General features: G+C 34.5%; 1 protein-coding gene across 6 annotated transcripts in view; it reads left to right on the top strand.

The window, feature by feature from the left end:
• Positions 1-24,201, top strand: part of LOC150099827 (semaphorin-1A-like) — a 405,107-nt gene that overhangs the window by 180,435 nt on the left and 200,471 nt on the right. For all 6 annotated transcript variants that reach the window (XM_090404329.1, XM_090404333.1, XM_090404331.1 and 3 more), the window contains exon 7: positions 9,829-9,916. In XM_090404329.1, coding sequence (XP_090260455.1) covers positions 9,829-9,916 — 88 coding nt within the window. The remainder of the gene's footprint in view (positions 1-9,828; positions 9,917-24,201) is intronic.

Genomic DNA, 24,201 nt, shown 5'->3' with positions numbered 1-24,201 from the left:
TGGACATATCATAGTTCACTAGTCACTTCAAACTTGAGTACCATCTAAAAAAAAATATTTTTATACTTTCATATCACATATCCTTGTCCTACACCATTCTTTTTGCTGCTTTACTCTTCCTGTATAGAAATTGTTATCAAAGAGGAATGTAAATACTTTTTTCTATCCTATCATGCACTTATTATAGAACTTCAGTCCTGCACTACTATTTGTGTATATAAATAAAAGATTGCATGCTGCTTTCAGGCCAGAAATTAACACTGAAACAGTAAGAACACTGTATAAATGTCATGGTTTCTCACACTGAGTTTTGTATTTGTGAAATTTTAAATGAAAGTAAAACTCAGGATAATTTCAACACTATTGTAGCCTAACATCTTGATTTATGCTCTGGATATATTAGTGCATGTAATCAGTAACATAACCTGTTGAAAGTATCATGGTACCAAAATAATCTTGTTTGTTTTCCATTATATTTTTGCAGCCTTAGCTGAGTAATTAGCATATCTATTCACCAATCAGCAGGTTGTAGGTTTGAATCCCAGCATGAATATTTGTGATTGTTTTTGATGCAGATGTGGTTTTGCATCTCCTGGTGTAAGACCACTTCGATGCTTACGTGGAAGCCTGAAGCGGCTTGAATAAGTTCAATGGTTGGTCTCTAGAACATTGTTTCTAGACTATGTAAGAAAACAAAAAATACAAAAATAAATTAGAAGAAACTCCCTAGCCCACCCATGCTACTAATGTACTGTTGTCCCAATTTACGATTATTAGGCTTTTAACTATCCTTACATGTGAAACTATGCTTGTCTTTATCCAAATCTTATCTATATAAGAGATATCACCCAAATGAAAATATTCAAGCTTCTTCTCCCCTTAGTGTCCCTAAATGTTGGTTTTATACCGTGCCTTTCAGAACATTTAGTTTAAGATATAAAATTCAAAAACAAGGAGCATTTACCAAAATATGTCTGAGTGTGAAACTAATATGCAGTCGTGACCTTTATCTCATAACTTAACAAAATTTCCCCCAGCGTGATTAGGTTCGTACATTGTTTCAAGTGGTGCATTGAGCAGCAATCTCAGACAACTGTATTTTCAAGGAACAAAAGTTTATTGAACTATTAAACATTATACAATTCAATACTAAGAATACATAAGCTAAATTAACACTAGCTAAACACAAGTATTAGATTAAGATCCTATATAAGAATTGTGATCATATTGCCATAACAGATTCTATACATACAAACATGTATAATTCTAGAACTAATTGACCTTTTTTGTCTAACCCCTTACTGATCTGATCACGTTATAATTCTGCATTTTCTAGGACATATATATTCAGTTACTCTAATTTTCTTACTAAGGCAATATGGATTAAATTTTTCCTTTTGCTGAGCTAATACACACCTTTGACCTTTAAAACTCTCTTAAATATAATGTACATGCATAAATCTCTAGGCACATGAATACTTGTTGTTGTTGTTGTCTTGTCCTTTGAAGAGTCTTAGATGTTTCCGTGCGCTCTTTGTACTGCTTTGGCTATGTCTGTGATTTTGTTTGTATAGAGCTGTTGTTCAGGATTAGGATCTATTTCTTGCAAGGCTGCTGTAATTGCTGGACAGGTAAAGATGTGAGTGGGTGTCAGTTCCGTATTGGGGCAGTTGTTGCAGTTTCTATATGTTCTCGTATCATCTGTATTGATCTTCATTCCTCTATAATGTCCTGTTCGTAGTCTTGCTATCGTAGTGGAGGTCCTTCTGTCAGCATTGATCTCGGGAATTTGATGTTGTATCACTGATTTCAATGGAATTAGTTTAGCTTTTGCTAGTGCATTGGCATCAGCAAGAGTTATCATATGAGTTTCTTGGTTGAGTTCTCTGGCCTCTTTTGCTAATTTATCGGCTGCTTCGTTGTGATCAATGCCTACATGAGCAGGAATCCATTGTAGAATGCAACTTTTACCTAAACACTTTAGATGATTTAAGAGTTTATGGATGTCTTGTGTGAGCTTGGTATTGCCATTTTTGATTGCCTCCATAGCTGATCTTGAGTCACTGTAAATTATAATTCCTTCAGATTGTTGAGATGATGATAGATTTAAGTAGGCTTCTAGTGCTTTAATTATTGCGTAGAGTTCGCTGGTAAAATTGGAAGCGATTCTCCCAGATCCAACTTTTATTGAAAGTTTTTCACCTTTCGGGAGTAGAAGGAGAACACCAGCGCCTCCATTAATCATATTGGTGTCTGATGATCCATCGGTATAACAAATAACCTGTTTGGAGGATGAAAGAAGGTTGATGGTATTTAGGCCTTTTTCTTTAAGCATTTCTTTTGGTTCTTTTTTTGTACAGAGTTTGGTAAGGTTTAGATTTATGAAGGTATTTGAAGGTAAAGGACTGGAAAATAGAGGTTCTTTGTTTATGTGGACATTTAGCTGATCAAGACCTATTTCTTTCCTGATAGTGTCATCATATTGTAAAGTCGATGATCTGTGAAGTCTGCAAATTTGGTTCCAATGTTCATAGGTTTTTAGGGAGACATGATCACTTTGGTAGCTTCTGATATTATTTATGAATTTTATGGTGGCAAATTTTCGTCTGTCCTCCAGCAGGTCAAGCCCACATTCCTGTTGGGCTCTGATGTTGTTAGTGGATGAGACTGCACCAATGATAATCTTGGATGCTTTTGCTTGTATTTTGTCTAGGTTTTTCTTTACCGATGAAGCCGAAGGTGACCAGATAGGTGCTGCATATTCCATTATTGGCCTTGTTAATGTATAGTAACAAGCTCATTTTCATTTTAGTCTGAATTGTACTAAAGTCCTAGTATAATTCTCATTAATCCCTTCAACTGTTCAGTAATTGAACAATGACTACAGTTACATATGATTTGAATTGATATGAGATTTTGCAGTACCTTTTGACTTGGGTCTTCTACACTGGTCTCTGCCTTTTTCTGATTTTTTACCTTCCTAGGACGAACTCTTCAACTTATCACTCCTAAATTCTTTTGGCACTAAGATGGGCTTTCACAATCTTTGCCTTACAATCTTCAATCAAGGATATACATAGGATCATCTATTGTATGGCTGTGAAATTCACCATGTGGGCACTGACTTCTTTATAGAATTTTCTTTCTCTCGTTACGATCACTGGATGATGAAACACACTGGCATTATCTTCTTTCTTTTTAACTAAACTGCATCCCTCATTTCTTACAGTAGAAACACTGAAAATTGTTTACAAACTTTAATTCACTATGCTTGTGCCAAATATTTGTTGCTTTGGCCAAATTGCTGAATGAGGAAAGATTGAACTATGTGCAATAATACTTCACCTGACAATATAACTAGATGAAAATGCGAAAAATCAAAAAAGAACCATCCTTATTTCATTTTTAAATATATACAAAAACAAAAGGTTTTGGGGAAGAAAAAAAGAGAGAAAGAGAGCTTATGAGAATACAACCTATGGCATCAGAGTTGCCCTTTCCACTTAAGACAGGAGTACTGCCCAAGTGCCCATATATTCATCTTTTATTATGGATTTTTTTTAATTAAAGTTTTGCTGACCTGACAGTGTTCTGAACTGTTGGTTCTCATCAGAGATCAAAAAAGAAACCTTGACAGGACAAACTCCATACCAATGCAGTCCTATGCAGAGAGTTGTATTTTTCATGACTGAACCAGTCATTGTGCAAGAGTAATTATCAGAGAAGAGCCTTAGTCTTCATTTCAGTGTTGTAAATAAGCAGATCAATCCATATTGATCTGCTCATAGCTGTGTGTGTAACGCAATCGAACGTAACCGTGCTGCTGAGATTGTACTTTCATAAGCCGTCTGGTCTTTATTTCAAACTTATAAATTTTGTTTTATATATATATTATTATTATTTTTGGTAACCTCCATGCAGTCAACGGACTCATCGTGGAAGGCTCACTCAACCTGCAACGTCTATCATAATGAGTTTTAAAGTTATTTATACTACTTGCATTAAAAATCCTCTTCTGCAATGCATTCCACTTGCCAACAACTCTCCACACAAAATCTACTCCTCACACCCTTCTTCAAAAAAAGTGTCACACTTATTTTATAATTCCTTCTGTGTTAATCTGATAAAATCCATTGACTAACTTGAAGATCATCTGTAATCCACATTTTCTCAAATGCTCTTCATAATCAACACTTTAGTCTTGATATCACTTTGGTGGTCATTTGTCTTTTGACCCCCCCCCCCCTCTAGTGTTTCCACATCACAATGAAAAGCAGTGACCAAATCTGAGCACAGTAATCTGACCAATCTCTTCTTTAGAGGCACCACCACCACCTCTTTATCCCTACATGTCAATCTACTTTTTATCATAGCAGCAGTCTTTGCAACAATTGTGATATGCACTTGGAACTCTAGTCCATTGTCTACCATCACTCCAAGATCCCAAATCTTATCCACTTCATGAAGTATAGCTCTGCCAATATAGTACATAGCCTTATATCTCTGTATCTCAAAGTGTAATGCCTTGCATTTATTATATTAAAATAGATCTTTAATATCTCCTATTTTTGTTTAAATCACCAAAATGAAGACTTTAGGCTCTGCTAAAAACACAAAAATAAAATTTTTTTCTGAAAACATACTCTTTTCATAACCCTCAAATATCAAAAGTAGTGCCAAGAGGCTTCAATTTGGCATTAGAAAGATATTGAAAGCAGGATATATTAATGATCCTTCCATATTTTATAGCGAAATGTAAAAACAGAGCTTATGAAAACATAACTTTATCATAAGCTTTCTAATAAACTTTCAAAACTATAATATTCTCTGTGGTTTCTTATGTATTCCAAATTAAGGTTTATTTGATTATGCACCTACCAAGAGTTCACTTACGAATTTAGCTTTTTTACATTGGATTGCTGTGGAATATTGAACACAGGGTGTTGCTCTTTTATCTCTGTGATGAGAGGCCAGTGAACCTAATCAGTGCACTAATAAAAGCAAATATAGAGGATCCTGTGCAGAGTTCATGTCCTTTAAATACTGCAAGCCAAGACAACTCTGCTGCCGTAAGTGCTGTATGCATTGTGGTGTGATATTTCATTTTGTTGTACAAATTCATCAATATGCATTTTTACATGATTAATCATAGATATGTACTTTTGTTTTTCCTGTATCATATCACCCAGTTATTTTGTTTTTTGCATGTTCTACATTTGGCAAATTTTTAATCTTCACATAAATCATAAAACTACCAAATACTCTTTTTTTGCCAAAATATTTTCAAACAAATTTTAATACTTCATAATATAATCACCTTTTAAGACCGCATAATAAGTAAAATAAAAACACCAAAATATGAAGTGCAAGATAAGTGGAAGCTTCTCCTGATTTGTGGATTTTTCCGGAATTTTCTTATTCAGCCAAAGCCAAACCCCTCTGAGTCAACTGTTCATGGTGGAGGGGAACCTCCCATTGATGGTACTGGCTCTTTTCATTCTTGCCGAGATCGATCATTCAGTAGGTTAGGCTGCAAGGATCTAGGGTGTTGAGGTAATTTCCTTCCCTGTTATTTGGGGACAGGGACCAAGGCTTACAGTACATAAGTGAAACACCAAGATTACCCTGGATGCTATATAAGCATTCTGCTCATATAGCATCCAGGGTAATCCTGGTGTTTCACTCCCAAGTTCATTGACCATTCATTGCTTGCTGGTCAATGAATGGTTGCTAAAAATTTGGGGGTATGGACTGATGTTATATCAGTATATATGAGTTCAGTTGATCTGTTATCTGTCTGTATAATTAGTCTCAGCCTAGGGGAAGATTCCACAGGAGCATAAAGGATGTATGATCATCCCATTGCACCAGGATGATACAAAGACTAATTTATCCAACCATCAATCTGTCCATCTCTGGAGTTGTAGTGATTATTTTGCGAAAGATGGTAAAAGCTCACTAATAGAAATGAGTTGACAGATTCTTTGTCAACTCATTTCTGTTAGTGAGCTTTTACTCACTTCTTTCTGAATCTGTCTGACACAATCTTTTATATAGGGTTTTTTCTTTCAATTGAAGGTGAGTTAGCCAATCTCATACAGAGGTAGCAGGGTTTTTTCTCCTGAAAACTCTGGTTTTTTTTCATCCCACATACAGACAAATTGGCCCTTCAGAACACACACAATTTAGACAAAAAAATACTAGTTGTGGTGGTGGGCAGTCAATGGTGTTGATCTACATAATGGTAGTAGAGGTTCAGTGCGAGACTGTAGAGTAGGTGTCCTCCCTCGATGAGTATGTGTACTCCTTAGTGGTATCACGAAATAATAACACATGGAAGTTGCCAATGAAGACAGTCAAAGGAATGAGAACTAGATTTTTCTCTCATAGAGCAGGAGCAGTACATGACTGGAATACCTTGCTTTTGGAGGTAGGTGAAGGAATTCAAGAAAAGGTATATGACACCTGGTGTGGGCGATATGTGAATTCAACAATGTCCCTGGAGGTCTAGTTACAAATAATGGAAAATAATTTGTAATGACTAGATGCCTTAAAAAAATTAACGGGCATATACTGAGGAAAGGAAAATGTCAATGATGTACGTTATCCCCTCTGTTATTCATTATCTATATGGATAATATTATGAAGGAAAGTGGTATTAAACCTGATATTAAAATTGGAGATGTTAATGTCAGCTCTTCGCTTTATGCTGACGATGTTATACTTCTAAATAAATCTGCTACAAGTCAGCAAGATTCCCTGACTAAATTGAATAACTGTTGTAATAGATATGGTATGAAGGTCAGTAATAACAAGACAAAGACAATGAAAATAGAAGCATTGTGAGTATAGAACCTATAGAACAAATGAAACATTTCAGCTACTTAGGCATGATTTTTAGTGAAGATGGTAAATTAAGTATGGAAATAGATCACAGAATCAACAAAGTTGGTATGGTAGGAAGTCAACTGAATAAATTAATATGAAATAAAAGAGAAGCTAATCAAAACACTAAATTAGCTATATACAAGACAGTGTTAAAACCAATTTTAACTTATGGATCTGAAAGCTGGGTCAGAAGCAAAACACATGACTAGAGACTGCAGATATGAGAGAGTCCTGAGAAAGATTAGGGGCATGAACAGATGGTATCAATGGCAACATCATATTGAAAACGAGGATATTAGAAAAGAACTTGACATTGTCAGCATCCAGGAATCCGTTAGAGCTAATCTCAGGTGGTATGGTCACTTGAATAGAATGGGAGAAGAAAGATTAGCAAAACACGTGTTCATTGCCAGGCTGGCAGGCAAAAAGACCCAGAGGAAGACCAAGATATAGGTGGATTGATGCGGTAAAAAGTGCCTTAGAAAATAGAAATATAAGATCTGATAATGTTGGAGTCTTGACAAGTAACAGACTGATTAGAAGGAAAATTGTTGATAAGAAGTTAATAACAATTCCTGTACACCCCTTGAGAGTACATGGCAGGAATTGGACGATGAAGAAAAATGCTTTCTGGAAGGTTTGCATCTTAAATCAAGAGAAATCCTAGAAATGAAGGAATGAAAGATATGAGTACTAAGTAGTCTAGATATGACTGGAGGTTTGTATGTGTATGGAGGGGAGGGGGAATATCACAATTTTTTTAGGAATATGCAGGCTCCCGTAACTTGATTATTTAACAAGTGAAATGGGGAAGATCCCAAAGAAGTGGAAAGTAAAATAGTAACAATGTCCAGAAATGATGCTAAGACAAATGGGTCTAGTTATATACCATTTCATATATTATCAGTTATGACGTAAGGTAATGGAAATTGATTGTGAATGTAATATGAACTGGGTTGAGCTCTGATAAATGGCATGGGTTTGTCAAGAATAGTTCATTTTAACAATTTACTTTCATTTTATGATGATGAATGCAGTGGATTAAGGGGATGGTCTTTTCAAATAAAGTCCATTCATGAAACATTGCAAACCTTTCACATCAGTAACATATATGGGTAAGAGGTTAACAGGAAAGTAAAAATATTCAAAACTGGTGTATGTTGAACAGCTGGGGGTCATATAGTTTCTGAGGAAAGACCATGATGGAGGCTAGTTCAAAGATAAGAAAAATAAAAAGGAGAAAATGGCTTATTAGATTTTATGTTAGACAGAAAATGGACATAGTCTAGAAAATGCTTGCATTCTTCATAGTCTTGAAGAAAGTGGATGACTGTAACCAGTTCAACACAACATTTTCCATGATAATACCTGTACAAAATGCATTATGCTATTCAGTAACAGAATGAGAAAGTGATTGGAATGAGTCAAAGTGGTTATCAGTAAATGGCAATCTAGCCTTCTGGTCTGTCGCTATAGCTGTTTGGTGTAATTTCTGCCTTTTTTTTTCTTCCCACATCTCCCATCCTAATGTTAAAAAAAATCGCAAGAAAAAACAAGCAAACCTCTCAGCATCAGTCTTTTTCTCTTGTTATAGATGACCAAGTAATTCACTTCATCCTTTACATGAACTGCTCACAGCATACCTACTCTGATCTTTCATGAGAAGGACATCAGAACAGTACTCGCCTACATGGTATCCTTCCGTACTAAAAACATATGGTCCAGAATTAAAGCCATCCTTACAAGTTATAATGCTTACGTGCCGTTAATCCAACACCATGGGATCAAGCTTTGATTCAGAGTGTTCCTGAAAAAGGAGATGTTAGCTAACTATATTGCCCTCCCTTCGGTACTCGAGAATAATGGAAAGGTCATTAATGACTAACTACTTCACTTATTGGAGACCTACTGTTTATGATCAGGACTCTCAGGATTCAACCACTCTCACTCTACATCTCCTAGCTGACCTGTTTTGACTTTGAAAACAATTCATGGAAAAATTTGGAGAAAATATCCAAGGTAACCACACTTTGAACATTATCAAGCTTTATGGTCTCCTTTCTACCATTTATGAAGGAAAAGCTAATGAAAGCTAGCATTTCAATCAGTGTGAAATACCCTAGGACTCTGCTCTCACCCATGCTCTTCATCTTGTACTTTAATGGCTTTCACTCACTAACATCAAATCCTATCCTCAGTTTTTCTGATGGTTTGTTATTTGGTAAGAAAGACTTGGGTTCAATTCCCATCAGTGATGTGAGGAACCTTTATCTGTCTCTTTCGTGAGGTGGAGGGTTTTTCTCCCAGTAACTTGGGTTTTTCATCCCTCAAAACAAGCAAACTAGTCCCATGAACACACACACACTGCTACAGTCATAAAGTATACTATGGCAAGGAAGCCAACGGGAAGCCACATTGCTCTTAATTATCTCCCTAGTAGTATTGTAGCACATAACTATCCTCACCAGCTGTATGGCTGAGGGAATAGGACAGGATTTTGATCTTGTGAAATTCTTAAGCAATGTATATTAACATTGCTAGACTCACCAATTTTATTAAAATCACAAGTAGAAAAGAATGCAGATAGCTTTTTGAACATGCAAATGTATGATTTCTGGAAATTATGTGTGTGAACATGCTTTCCAAAGTTTGGAAGACACCAGAAATTCTTCTTACATGCATTATCGCAGTTATTTTCCAAACTTTAAGGAAAATTTTTTTTCAGTGAAAGAGTGTTATATACTGGTATAATTCATTACTTCATATATCAATTTGAGCAGTTAAGTCATATCAAAAAAATTTAAAGTTAGAAGACCTCTTTTAGATTCATTGAAATCAATGACTGGGATGTTCTTTATCTTTTTATTTCATATAAATTTTGTTTATGTACAGCCACAATTAACTTTTGAATTTGTAATACAATTAAGATTGTTCACACAGGACTCTGATTATATAAAGACAAATGAGCAGCCTGGGGAGGGCCTTTGTCCGTACGATCCTAATCATAATAGTACTGCTATTTATGCAGGTAAGTTCAAATTTATTACTTTTAAATAATAAAAATGACAGTTTGCTGATGTGTATTAAGTTAATTAGCTAACTATGTATAATTAACATGCATTAGTTCTGCATTTAGTATTGAAATAATGAAAGCAGAATACAGCTACTGGAGAACGTGCAAGATTAATTTTCTTTCTATTGATTGTTTCTCGATTCATAGTTTATTTTTATACTGATTCTTATTTTATTATCTGAGACCTCCAGGGAGTCAAGGACTCATCGAGAGAAGATATATGATGGTGGTCTGTGAAGTTCTTCACCTAAACCAGTGTTTGACAAACTTCAGATGTCCGCGTACTGCTTCTTAAATTTTCATTATTACCAAGTACCCCCTAATTAATTAATTTAGAAATAAATAAATTAATTAAAAAACGAATAAATTAATTTAAAATTTTAATTAAAAATTAAATATCTATTTTATTTGAATTTATATGTTCATGTAAACAAAAAATAAGATTTACTTTTAATAGAACAAAATTTGGAATAGCTTTCTCTTCATTTTCTGTCCATGAAAATCCACACTTCAACTAATTCATATCACACTTAAGAAGAGTTTTCATCCTCTTAGTTGGTTCTCTAGAGATGTAAGAACGACACACTCATCAATTTCATTTGATCCAGATGCAATATCACCGTTCTCTTGTTGCTTAGAGCTACTTGTATTTGCTATATTGCTCTCTTTTGGGGGTTTTATAAATCCAATCTTTAACCAATGATCCATACGTAAGAAGTTGAAAGCTAAAAAATACCGTATTTACTCGAATATAACTAACTTTTTTCCCGAAATTAAAGCTAAAAAATCGTGTTGCGAGATGTGCAGGATTTTCGGAAACTAAAGTTTCCAGAAAAAAACTGAAATTTTTTTCAACTGACAAACTGGAAACTGAAATGCACACAAACAGTTTCTTTGTGTGCATCGTCAAAGTTGTCTACCCAAATAGCGTAATTTTCTTTCCCATTATTTCAAGCAAAAATTACCAGTAATTTACAAGACTTGAGATACGTAGAGCAGTGAAGAACTGCATATGATTGGTGTGGCATTAACAAAAGATCGCGTGAACCAAAGACAAATTAGCATTTCAACAGTTGAGTTGAAATGCTAATTCCCTTCAACCAAATTCCATAACATCTGAAACACATTCACTATATATTTCTTAGTTTTAACACATTAACAACAAGGTGGTGTCAAGCAAAACCATTTGTTCCACAGGCAACATATGGTTTTGTTTGGTCTATAGAGCAATTTCTATTGGGGGGGGGGGGTGATGTAATTTATTAGTTAGTGCCGTTTTTATCCCGGTTGTCTCTAATTGCACTGTTTGTTGAAAAATATGATGAACCTTTAATTATGCATAGCCGAAAATTTGCCACGTACCCCCTAACGACCTTTCACGTACCCCTGGGGGTATGCATACTACACTTTGAGAAACACTGGCCTAGACCATCGATGGCAGCTTTATCGGCACGTTTTTTTTATTCTAAGTTGGTACATCTTGTCATAAGCATCCATGTGAAATTACAAGTCATTCTATCGAATAGTTTGTTTTATACAGCTGTGTGAAGCAAAAGTGTTGTCTGTATCCCTTGAAATGGATAAAACTGAGTATCGTACTATAAAATTCTTTGTTAAAGAAAGTTCAGCACCAAAAGAAATTCATTCGAAGTTCATAAATGTTTATGGGCACTCTTCTCCTTCATTTTCAACAATTAAGAAATGGGCTGCTGAGTTTAAACGTGGCCATACCAGCCTTGAAGATGATCCACATGAAGGACATCCAAAAAGTGTAACAGAAATCATTTATGAAGGGTATGATATGGTATTGGATTGACCGGCGAGTCACAGTGCACGAAATTGCTGAGACTATAGGCATTTCAAAAGAACGTGCAAGATATATTTTGCATGAACAATTGCAAATGGAAAAGCTTTTGCACAAGATGGGTGCTATGCTTGCTCACAGCAGATCAAAAACACTCATATGAAAATCCTGAACAGTGCTGCATTTTAGCAAGAATAAAACTGATTTTGTGCATCAATTTATTACTATGGATGAGACTTGGATTCACCATTACACACCAGAATCCAAACGGCAGTCAAAACAGTGAACAGAAGCCGGTTGTTCGGTGCCAAAGAAGACAGTCGGTTCCATCAGCAGGAAAGGTCATGGCATCAGTGTTTTGGGATGCTAAAGGCATTGTTTATTCCTTTCTTTTAATTTCTCTTGATTATCTTTAAAAGTGCAAAACAATAATCGGGGAATATTATTCCGATCTTTTAACCAGACTAGACATTAGAAAAGACCCGGTTTGCAGAAGAAAAAATCATCTTTCATTGGGACAATGCATTTGCCCACAAAGGTGTTTTGGCAATGGGAAAATTAAGGGATCTGCGCTATGAATTGTTGGAACATCCACCCTATTCCTCCAGATTTGGCTCCCTCTGACTTCTATCTCTTCCCCAAACAAACTCTTCCTTGCTGGTCAGTGTTTTTCTTAGAATCAATAGGTGATTGCAGCTGTAGAGGGGGTATTTTGCAGATCTTACTGAGAACCACTACTGGGATGGGATAATGGCACTGGAGCATCATTGGAATAAATGTATTAGTCTTAAGTGAGATTATGTTGAAAAATAAAAATCATTTTGAAATTATAAATTTGTTTTTTCATTGTTAGGCCGAGAACTTTTCAGACACTCTGTTAAATCACCCAATCCAGCTATCATACCTTCCCTTAAATTCATTCATACTAAATGCATTCACTATATCTGAGGGCAAATTATTGACTGTGAACAAACTTACCTCCATGGATCCCCTGTGTTCTTTTCCCACCTTCCATATAACAAAAAATTTCATCAGTTGATATCTTATAACACCCATTGAAAAGTTTATAGACCTCTATCATATCACCCATCTTTCTCCTGTTAACCAGAGTCTGCAATCCACGTACTTGCAATCTGTGCTCATAATCTAAATCCCATAATCCAGATATAAGCTTTGCAACTTTTCTTTGCACCCTTTCCACAGCTTCTTTATCCCCTTGAAACCTGGAAGACCAAATCTGCACACAATAATCCAATTTTTTTTTTAAACATGAATTATCCAAAGACATGATGTCAAAAAAATTGTAAATGATTAAGGTAATATGTATGTAACTGCTGCATGCTTCCCTGAAAGCAGGTCTGTATTTCTCTAGAATGAGTGGGAAAAAATGAGTGAGACCAAATCCGCACACAATCAAATTTTTTGTTTAAACACATGAATTCAAAAAAAAAAATTTTAAATGATTAAGGTAATATGTATGAACTTGCTGCATACTTCCCTGAAAGCAGGTCTGTATTTCTCTAGAATCAGTGGGAAAAAATGAGGCAAGCTGCATCTTTCCCTGATGGCAGAATGAGAAATGTATGCCACCCCATAATTAATTACACATTTACAAAAATATAATTTCATTATTGCAAATATTTTGACCAGAAACTAACTAGTTATCATCAGTGCATCATAATTATAACTTGAAGCTGGAACAAAGAATGCTAGAGAGAGAGTCATTCCGATTTAAATTTAGATAGTGTAGAAGTGCTACAGCACTCTTTAAATAACCACTCCAACCTAGACCTGCACCATTGTAAAAGAGTATTGAACCATAGGATATTATGGTCAGTGTCCACTTCATGCTGAGCAAGGCCAGATTTTCAGGTTTGTTGTTAATATAAGACTGGTGTTCTTGTAGTCGTTTTTCAACAGAACATCCTGTTTTTCCAAATTATGAGTGGAGGAACTCACATTGAACTTAGTAAACCAGGCAGGGAGAGAGGGAGCAGGGTATCTTTCATGGACCAAGAGAATATTTTGTTGATAGGGAAAAATCTAAGAACTAAACCGCATCTTTTCATGATCTTAGCAGTCATTTCAGATGACTGTGATGTATGCGATAGGGACTTGCCATAAAGGTTCGGGTTCTTGGTGATGGGTATCTTAAGCACATCTTGAACTCTCACAAGCCCATCGCTAAGAACCCTGAATCCATTGTTGGTTGGAAATAAGGGAATTAAGTTGGTCATGAATAGTTTGGATTTTGAGATTTTCACAAGTCATGACAGATGGGAAGGGAAGAAACTATTGAATTAGTTAGTATCCAAGTTATTAAGAATTATATTTCTGGTGAAAGATTAGAGATGCACACTCAGAGTTTTGGGGTGGAGGAGAGTGATGCCAGCAGGTTGCCTTCTCTTTGGTTTTACATAATAATGCCTTCTAGATGTGAAATGTGCCTACTGTGCAATCAGTAGGTTGATGAGGTATCAGAAGATTAATTTGCCTTTGAGCAGAAGATAAGTTTGATGCATTTGGCTGTTTAAGTAATATTTGGATTTGGTAATGGGTTTTACAGATGTCATATCCTGCAATGGAGTGTGACCAAGCAGAAAATTTTGAGACACCCCCCCCCCCCTCTCTCTCTCTCTCTCTCTCTCTCTCTCAAACTGCTTTGGCACATGTGTTGAATAATCAAGTCCTGGACAGTGATTAAGGGGATGTGAATGAAGTCAGGGATGGGATAAAGGCCCTCTTGCAGACAAAGATTATTTCATTTAAGATCAAGTGTTTAGATCAGGAGAACAGAAATAATTATCAGACTATAGAAGGGAGTAGAAATCAGTTCATTGTATTTGGTATCATTATAGTGCCACAGAACAAAATTGACTAAAAATATAATCAGATAAAGGACAATCCATAAAAACAAAAAAATGGAGAAGGTGAATGTCCTGAGAACTCATACCTGTAGTACATTCAGAGGAATGCTGCATAAAATACTGTTGAAAGGATTGAGAGCATTTGCAGATATTTAGTTGTGAAGATGGACAATTTGTGTTAAGTTATTACTAATAAAGACTATATCCTCATTTCTGGCTTGATCAGTGAAATTGAAGGGAAGCCAGTTTGAGCTGTGAGCACAGTCTGTTAAAGTCTGTTTTGGCAATAAGACTAGAAAAATTCATCATCAAAATTATTGAGACTTGCCACTGTAAAAGTGTCTCCTTAATTTTGCCATGTAACAATGAAGGTAAGGGAAGTGCTGAATCATCATGTAACAGTATTGAGGAGGAGTCATTGAAAATAGAGCTTTAGAGATAACTTTAGTGATTATCAGAATCTGCAATAGGATGAAAGTAAAAACAGCTATGAATGCAATGCGATAAGGCAAGAAACTTCTGTACTACAGCAGATTATAATTGTGTGTGTGGGGGGGGGAACTGTGACATGGGATATAAAACTGATGAATGCAAATATATTGCCCTTTTAACCTTGCAAATCATGTGAGGTGATCTCATGGTAGTTGAGGTCGATATTAGTCATGGTTGCAAGTTTGATGAGAAATAAGTCTGGAACTAGACTTACTTCTCATAAGTCTGGGTTAGGTAGAAGTGCTACATCACAATGCATATTTTGACTTTATTTTTCTCTCAGTAGTGCAGAAAATTTATTCCCAAGTGAGAGTAATTTATCAGTTAAATTGAATTTAACTGATAATTAAATCTTGAAGATTATGGAGTATTCAAAAGTTTGTTTTAAAACTCAAAGTAATGATGTAAATTGTGAGACAAGAATCACATTATAAATGTATGGTATAGTTCATATATTTAAAAGTGACTTATTACATTTATGCACCAGCATATTTTCTGAGATGAAACTTGGGGGGAATTAACAATTGTATACTGTATGTTGAAATGTGTATCATACATACACTGGTCTTTTAATGGGGGCACCTTCTTCAGTTAGTATGATTACCATGTGATTCAGAGTTACAAAACATCCATCTAGATATGTGGATCATTCAGTTGAATAGAACATATGTACATGTTTACATCCCCATTTGATAAATGCAGAAAGTATGGCTGTTTGAATTAATGTTTTAGATAATGAATTAATTATTTTGCAAGATTAATGGTATCATATTTTTAAAATGGTATGATACTCATGTTCAGCATTTAATTTGGATTTTAAAAAAAAAAAGATAAAATTTAATTATTTTGTTTCCCTGGAAAATCATTCCAACTAATATGAAAGATTTGATAATTATTTTTTAACTTTTACCTTTGATATTAAAACATTGTGAACATCATTAAAATAAATATTTTATTTAATGTTCATTCATAATTAAAAATGGAAGTTGATAATGGCATTTATTTTAATTGTTTTAATTTTATGAAACTCGCCCATGAAAGGCTATAAACCTTCTTATATTATACTAGTACTGTGAGTGGTCTAAGGATTAGATATTCTGGAAACCATGCCCTAGAGAACAAACATAAAACATAGTATTGCAAATTTGATAAGATCACAGTATCATCCATTCAGAAATCAATCATGGGAAATATTCTCCTCATTGAATTAAAAATGATGCTAAGAAAAGAAACTATTTCTTTCTTTTAAAGCTCTACTGTCCCTTAAGAATATGCAAAGAGAAAAGCTTTTAAAACTTGCTTCTTCATTCTTTGTCTGTCTTGCTCATTTTTACTGAATATACTAAGGTGATGATTGTAACATCTCCTAGTCTAAACATCTTCTCATAAGTGAGTAATTTTCATTGAAATGCATTTATTTTATTTTTTATCAGATAGAATTTATCAGATTACTATCTGAATGGTTAGCTTGATAACCAAGACTTATATTCTAAAAATTTTTTTAGTCAAGATTTTTGTAGATCTTTGATAGTCATTTCAAGAAATGACTATCATTGAGCTACTCTCTATATGGACACCCTGGATCTTCAAATCAAGAAATTAAAAAGCACACAAAACAGTTCTGTATCCAATAGAGAAAATATTTGAACTTTTTTTTTTTTTTAGATATTGATTAGGAATATAGTACAAACCATGTAACAGAAATGCATTGTATTTTTAAATGATTTGATAGAAATTCCTTCTACTGTCGCAAGCTTACCAACTAATTTATCTACTCAGCATGTGCCATGTGACAAATGGAAACATTGGTCTTTGACATTTTTTTTAGTTTGGTGGCTTTTTTTTTGTGCAAGGTCTTGCTGCTTTCCTTTCTTTTCATCCCATTAAAACATTCAAGATGAAGTACACTTTTTGATAATGCTTTTTGGAACACATTTTCTTCTAAGTTTTTTCACTCATTGTTAGGGCTAATAAAGTGAAATTAGTATTTATTCAAAAATAATGATTAATAATTAAATATTTAGTTATTTTATTAACCTCAATTTTACACTGCATATGTATGGCACACATGAAAAGTCTGGGATTTCAGTAAACCCTGGAAATAAACCAGTTTTATTTCTTTCTCAGCAAAAATGGAGAATTTTAGATCACAAAAGATTATTTAAAAAAAAAATCATTTTTCAGGAAATATTTCAATTGTTCATGGCAATCCAGAATTTTAATATTGCAAATTTTTCCCAGGAATTTGCAAGAAGAAATCTTGCCCATATCATTCAAGAACAAATTGAATAGCAATGGCTTAAGTGGTAAACCACTAGTTATTAGCCTTTTTCTTTTATTCAAACCCCCCCCCCCCACCCACATTCAATCCTGCTAACGGTAGTATACTACTATTTTCCCTTTAGCCATCCTCTTATATCACCGTCAGCAACTTCACCCTTCCTCCCTTTGCTACAACTTAGTATTAGGGTACCATATGATCAGTTTGCTTTGCAAAGTATAGCAATATCATAGTGTGGCTATTTCTCTTACCCAATTCAACACTTTCTTTATTGTAAAAAGTAAGTAAATAACTAACATAAAATTTCTTCCAAGAACCATGTACCTCCCTCTAAAATATCATTTCTACCCTCCATTCCTTACCTTTTCCCCCTAACCAACATTTGCAACATCTTAACCGCTATTCCTGAAATGTTGTTTGGTCTTTAATTACTACCGCTGTTTTGGAACCTTGTTTATAGCAGGACTATCTTAAGGAATTATTACACAGGAAACCACAAGAGAAATAGAAGTACTAGTAGTTGGGGACACTGCCATTTCCCTTGAGCTTTCCTTTATAAAACCAATATCTTATCCCATCCAAAAATTGTTGATCAAACTACATGTTTGAGCAGCATTCCCAAATTAGACAGATTTGGAATTGATGTAGTAGTTAAAGTAGATACACAAGTGAGAAGTAACACCGTGAGCATAAAATGGCACCTATTTTTTTGAGAGGTCAAAGAGACTAAGTGAGATGGGTTTGTGCCAGAAAAGGTCTACAATAAGTCTGCCAAGAAAGAAAAATCTGATTTTGTTTGCACAATGGATATTATCAATGTTAAAAAGAAGTGTTTTCTCTTTCAATAAATAAGGCAGGATTGAATTTTGGAAGCACTGAAGCTCACTTCTGATTAAAAATAATATGCATACCACAGTTTAAGGCATTGATTTATGGGAGATCTTGATACCTGGTATAATTGCAATACACAGTTTGTCAAATGAGCATATCATTCAGGATTGTTGGGGAAATCTGAAGAAAAACTGTTACTCCCCTGCTATGACCAGAGAAGCTGTTGACTCAGTTCCAAAGAAGGAAGACTAAGATAGATTAATGAGCAGCCTTCAAACCTACTCACATGTTCTGGAAATGTCAAAAACAACCACATGAATTTCTCCAGATTTTGCCATGGTTTGTGTCCCAAGGTGGATGTGATTACAAAATTGGATTCTGTCATGCTCAATCTACAGACATACTGCTTGCTAGTCATAAATTAGCATTAGCTGGAGGACTTCCAGTTAGTAGAGAAGTTGGCTGTTGATCTTCATGATTTTTGAGAAAGCTGAAGTGAAAATTTGACTATTTTATCACCTGTTTTTTTTTGACTGGGTTTAATCTTTAGTGGCTTAGATGTAATGGATGCATTTGTGTATACTCTGAATGCCATCATCCATTAATATGTATACTTAATATAGACAAATAAATATTAGGGTAACCAACCCTGACATTAATGATTTTTCCTTAGTGGAAGATATTTCAATAAGGAAAAATGTTTATATCATTAAAGGTTTTTAGAAATCGTATTCTTTTTAATCAGCATGGTTTTATTACTTCTGTTGTGATCTGTTCATAAAAATTTGCTAAATCAGCTAATGGCTTTTATTCCCTTATAGGGAGTTGGGAAGGCTGTTTTAGCCTTATGTAACTTTTGGAGACTGAAGTTCAATCTGTTCATGAGAGAAAGCTGCAATTTTCTGGTGGAACACAGTTGACTTTAGTTTTCATGAATAGAGTAATCCTTAAATTAGTTTTTAATCAAGCAGTATTTCCTGTCATGTTTAAGAAAAGTTTATTAACTTTACATGGAAGTACACTTTTTTCTTTTTAATAGGGAGAAAAAAATGTGGAAAGAGAAATCCACTATGAAAATGTTCACTTTCCTCCCCTAATATCTCACTTCTACCTTCTCTGTGTTACAATTTCCTCTTTTTCTAGGTAACCCATTCTTCACTTACTACAAATAAAATATAGTGGAGTAAAAAACCCCTTAATGACTTAAATAACTTTTCTGTTATGATTGTATGAAATGTCAGACCATGGGAATGATGTTATCAAGATGCACATACTTCCCCAGCAGGTTGTTGACTGACTGACCAGTGTCCAAGTGAGAATAATAGTTTAAGCTAGCATAAATGATTTGACTGAGTCAGCTTGGTTTATTTTTTTATTTAAAAAATAATTTTATTTCATGGAATACTGCATACATGTTTGAGTTCACAAAAATGTGATTGGATCACTTTGCTAGAGATGGAATTATCTACCTGCATCTGTGAAGCTAATCATAGTTTGCCTTGCTCTTCATTTATAGACAATTCTATTTAAAATTATATATTGTATAGCATATTTGAACCCTTAAAAGGAGAAAAGTGAATTTGAGGAAACAAAATCCTGAAAATAACTGGACAGTTATTACATTAAAAGAGAAACATAAAATTTTAAGCCTTCCGAATCTGGAATGAAGGTGAAGTGTTGCTTTGGTTTTTATTCTACATTAAGTACCATCATAAAGAATGAAGTTTATTATAGTTCAAAACTGTATCTCCAGGAGCATAATCCCAATTTGTAGTATGGAGCTTATGGGAAATTAGGGTTTGATTTACAGCAGCTCACTTAGACAATTTCCAAGAATCTATTAGTTTGTAAAAAGGTTACTCCATTTGTTATGTTATATAGTCTCATGATTATATCTTAATTTAATGCTTCAATCACTACAAGGAACTAGCTATCTTGGAATAATTCAAGAATATAGCTTCATATTATTAAAATTATAATCAAAGAATGTTTTGGTTCCCTTTGTTTAATAATAAAAGGAGTAGTAAAATTTTGTTTTCAGTATCAGTAATATGTTAACATATTCAAGAACTAGTAAGTCCAGTTTCTGATTATTTGCAGGCCACATAAATTGGAGTTTTCTTTTATTTATTTTTATTTACAAAAAAAAAGTGAGACAAAGAAAGAACCTGAAAATATTCATATAACATTCATCTTGCTATATCTGTGTTGCTAAATTTTCAGTTGTATTGTAGTGGATAGTTTCCTGAAAGTAATATCAAAAGTTGACATTTAAACATGAAAATTCTGTACATCCATGGTAATTAAATCACCGACAGAGAAGCAACACAAGCAGTTGTATCGAGAGGAAGTTCCATGCTAGTATTATATAAAAATTCATAAAATAATTCTTTAGCACTTTCCATCTTATTTGATATAAATGTTCACAATAATAACAAAAATCATTAACAAGATTATTAAGATGCTTATATTTCACTGGATTTCAAACAGGCATCTTTGGGACACTTTTTTAAATCTATACCACACTATTAATAAAGGTAGCAAATTTTTAAACCAACAAACTTGTTCTTATGGGAATGGATGAGGATGGCCAGTTTACACACAGCGTGGAAATTATATTCCTTTAATATAATGAATTCTAGGGATGTTAACCCATTGAAATAGTTTGCTTTGATTATGTCGAGGAATGGGAAAAGAGGTATAGAGCATTTTATTTTCTATAGGGTGTAGCCAGCCACCAAATTGTGTAAAAACATGGTTCTTTGGTGAGATTGTCATTCAAACTCAGGGTTAATTTTGTGTGTTAGCATTTAGAGGATACTATATTGTGTTGGTTAGATTATGTGATTCTCCTGGTAAGTATCTTACGATGTGTTGGCTTTCTAATGTCTTTTTGATTTCCACTAAAATCTCATGCTTGAGCACAATGAGAATACCGGTTCTAGTATGGCTGTGTTGAGTGCTTTTCTTCAAGCATTCCATATTGAAACTCAAAGGATCAGTGAGAAGAAATATCATGGTAATTCATCCCATTTACTTGTTTGTACATTTTTAAGTGCAGAATAACTCCATTGTACAGTGAAAAATAATATAGCTAATTTGAAAATTTGAGGATATTTTAATGTAATTTGGAAATCAATTTTTATAAAGGAAGCTTTTTTTCTATGTGTGAGGGAATTGATTTTTCTAATTGCATATCATGTATAACTGTATACTGTGAACTTTCATGAAGGAAGAGGGTATATCAAATATGTGAACTTTGACACCCTATAAATTATAGGTAGTTGAACTTGATAATGAGTTTAATAATATTTAAGAAAACATCTTTTTTGTGGGCTTTTTTCTTTTTCTTTGATTTATTATGACTAGTTTTACTTTTTACTGGTTTGTTTTAATAATTTTTCTAACTTGGAAAGTGTTTGCTGTTAGATATTACTTAAAGACCTGGATTTTGCTATCAGCTCTATGTGATTTAATCAGCTCATTTTTGAAATACAGCTTAAAGTTTTTATCAGCCAATTGCTTAGATAAACTATATGAATTATTATTATTATACACTAATCTCCACTGAGTCAACTCATTGTTGGAGTCCCACACTATACACTTAGATTAAGTGTGTAGTGTGGCAAATCACACTATACAAAACAAAGCACTGACATATTTTGGCAATTCTTTCCACTCATTCACTGCTCTCTTGATGTCTTTACCAACTACACTCTTACTCAGTTTCCAGAGATGATTCAATGTTCTGCCCTCTCTGGTCTAGTGCTTAAAAACACCCAAAAACAAATTTAGTAACATGAAATTTTATCTACCCCCCCCTGCAGCTTAGCCAATTTCTGTAAGCCACTAACTCAGTCTCAGGGAATGCTCAATCCTGTGGGTTGCTCTTCACAGGGGCATCCTACTGACTACTCCCATCTTTGTCATTCACCTCCTGATTCTATCCATTTTCTCATCTCAAAGTAATCCAGATAACCAGACCTGTGTACACAGTAATCTAGATTTGACCATTTAAAGCCTTATAGAGAAGATGATAAGTCCTTATCCCTGCTTATTAATGTTTTCTTAAATAACAAAGTAATTCTTAAAGCTATCTTGGATATTTCTCAAATATACCTTCTGAACCCACCAAGAATCCCTGAGATTCCTAGCATTATCTGTTTCCTAAAGTACAGTTCCATTCACGGTGCTAAGCCTGTAATATATTCATCCCAAAATGCACAACTTTACATTCTACAGTGGACTTTTTTTTCCTATACTGTCAATCCATATAAACATCATGCACACTCACTGCTACTTTGCCTTGATTACCTATTACATTACTCAATTTACATTAGCAGACAACTGAATATTTCCCTTCAAACCATTTTCTGTATCATGAGTATACAAGCTAATAGCAGTGGACCAAGCAAGAACCCTACATCATCTGCCTTCTGGATTCTGCTCTTCCACATGTCTGTCCAACTACTATCTCATATCCATTCCCATTTGCTCCAATTTAAGAGTTCCATGTGGGTATCTTCTCAAACACCTGTGTAAAGTTCAGCAGTATCATTGTGTATTTACTACTGCTATCCAGCTTGTCTCACTGTGATAAAAAGTAAGTTGTCCCATCCTCCCCCATAATCACATTCTGATCCACCCATTCTTAAAATTTTCTCTTAACCTACCTTTCTAGTACCTTTTGCTGTTACTGCCTAGAAATCCATCTAATCCTATGGTTATATTGCATTTAGATCATACAATATCCTAAATACTTAACATTTGCCAACCTCTATTCCTGAGGTGAAGATGTTGCATTTTATCACTGGTATGTTACCATATAGCAAAAGCATTCTTTGCGATTTTGCTTACACTGCTTAGCTAATCACCACATGAGGTGATTAGTTAATCACCTTGGTGATTAACTAATTGTACTCAAGAGCTTGTTAATCACCTTTCTCCTTATCTTTCCTCTGCTTTTTCTTTGAAGTTGCAGCTTATTGATTTAATTTGTCGTGTGTCGGTATCAAAAGAATACAATATAAAACATTATGAGACAAAGCACGTGTCCAATTTCAATTATCTTCAAGGGTGGCTTCATGTGGACAAAAATGAACCATCTTCAAATTGACTTAAAAAGACAGTAGGGTATGTTTAAAAGGCAGAGGGAAGAGAGCAAAGCATGCGTCAAAGTAAGTTATGTAATAGCTGAAAAAATTGCTAAAAAATCAAAAACCTTCTAGGATGGTGAGTTTGTGAAAGAGTGTCTCAGCACTGCTGGGGATATTCTATGCCCAAATAAGTGTTTAAAAAACAGTTTGTCTGGGATAACTGCATGACATGCCGAAGAACTTGCCAATGACATTGAAGGAACTTTAAAAAAAAAAAACAGTTGTCCAAACAATTCAATGTAGCAGAAGAACTGCTAGCACTTGTACCTATGAAGGGAATGATGAAAGGCACTGATATTCTTGAAGCCGCCAAGAAAACGCTCCAGCATTTCGACCTCAGCTTTACCAACCTCAAGGATGTGGTAACTGATGTGCCCCTGCAATGGTGGGAAAGAACAAAGGATTTGTTGCGCTGCTACGGAAAGAACCAGAACTTGAAGGAAAAGATTTCATCCGTTACCACTGTTTAATTCAGCAGGAGAATTTGTGCGTGAAAACTATTGGATTTGAGAATGTCATAAAAGTTACTGTGACTGTTGTCAACATTATTAGGACAAGAGGATTGAATCATCGTCAATTGCAAGAGTTTTTGACCCAAGAGTGGGAAGCGGATCACGGAAATGCGGTTTATTATAGTGATGTGCGTTGGTTGAGCAGAGGGAAGGTTCTTAAGAGTCTTTGACTTAAGGAGCAAAATACAACAGTTCATGCAAACCAAGGGGAATCTGATTGCAGAATTTAACGATCCGAAGTGGATGATAGACTTTGCCTTTGTGACAGACTTCTCATTGTATATGAATGACCTAAAT

This window comes from Typopeltis vanoorti, chromosome 14, assembly GCF_054136105.1.
Source record: "Typopeltis vanoorti isolate ZY-2024b chromosome 14, IOZ_Tvanoo_1.0, whole genome shotgun sequence".
Taxonomy (NCBI): domain Eukaryota; kingdom Metazoa; phylum Arthropoda; class Arachnida; order Uropygi; family Thelyphonidae; genus Typopeltis; species Typopeltis vanoorti.
This window is presented reverse-complemented; position numbering and strand designations above follow the sequence as displayed.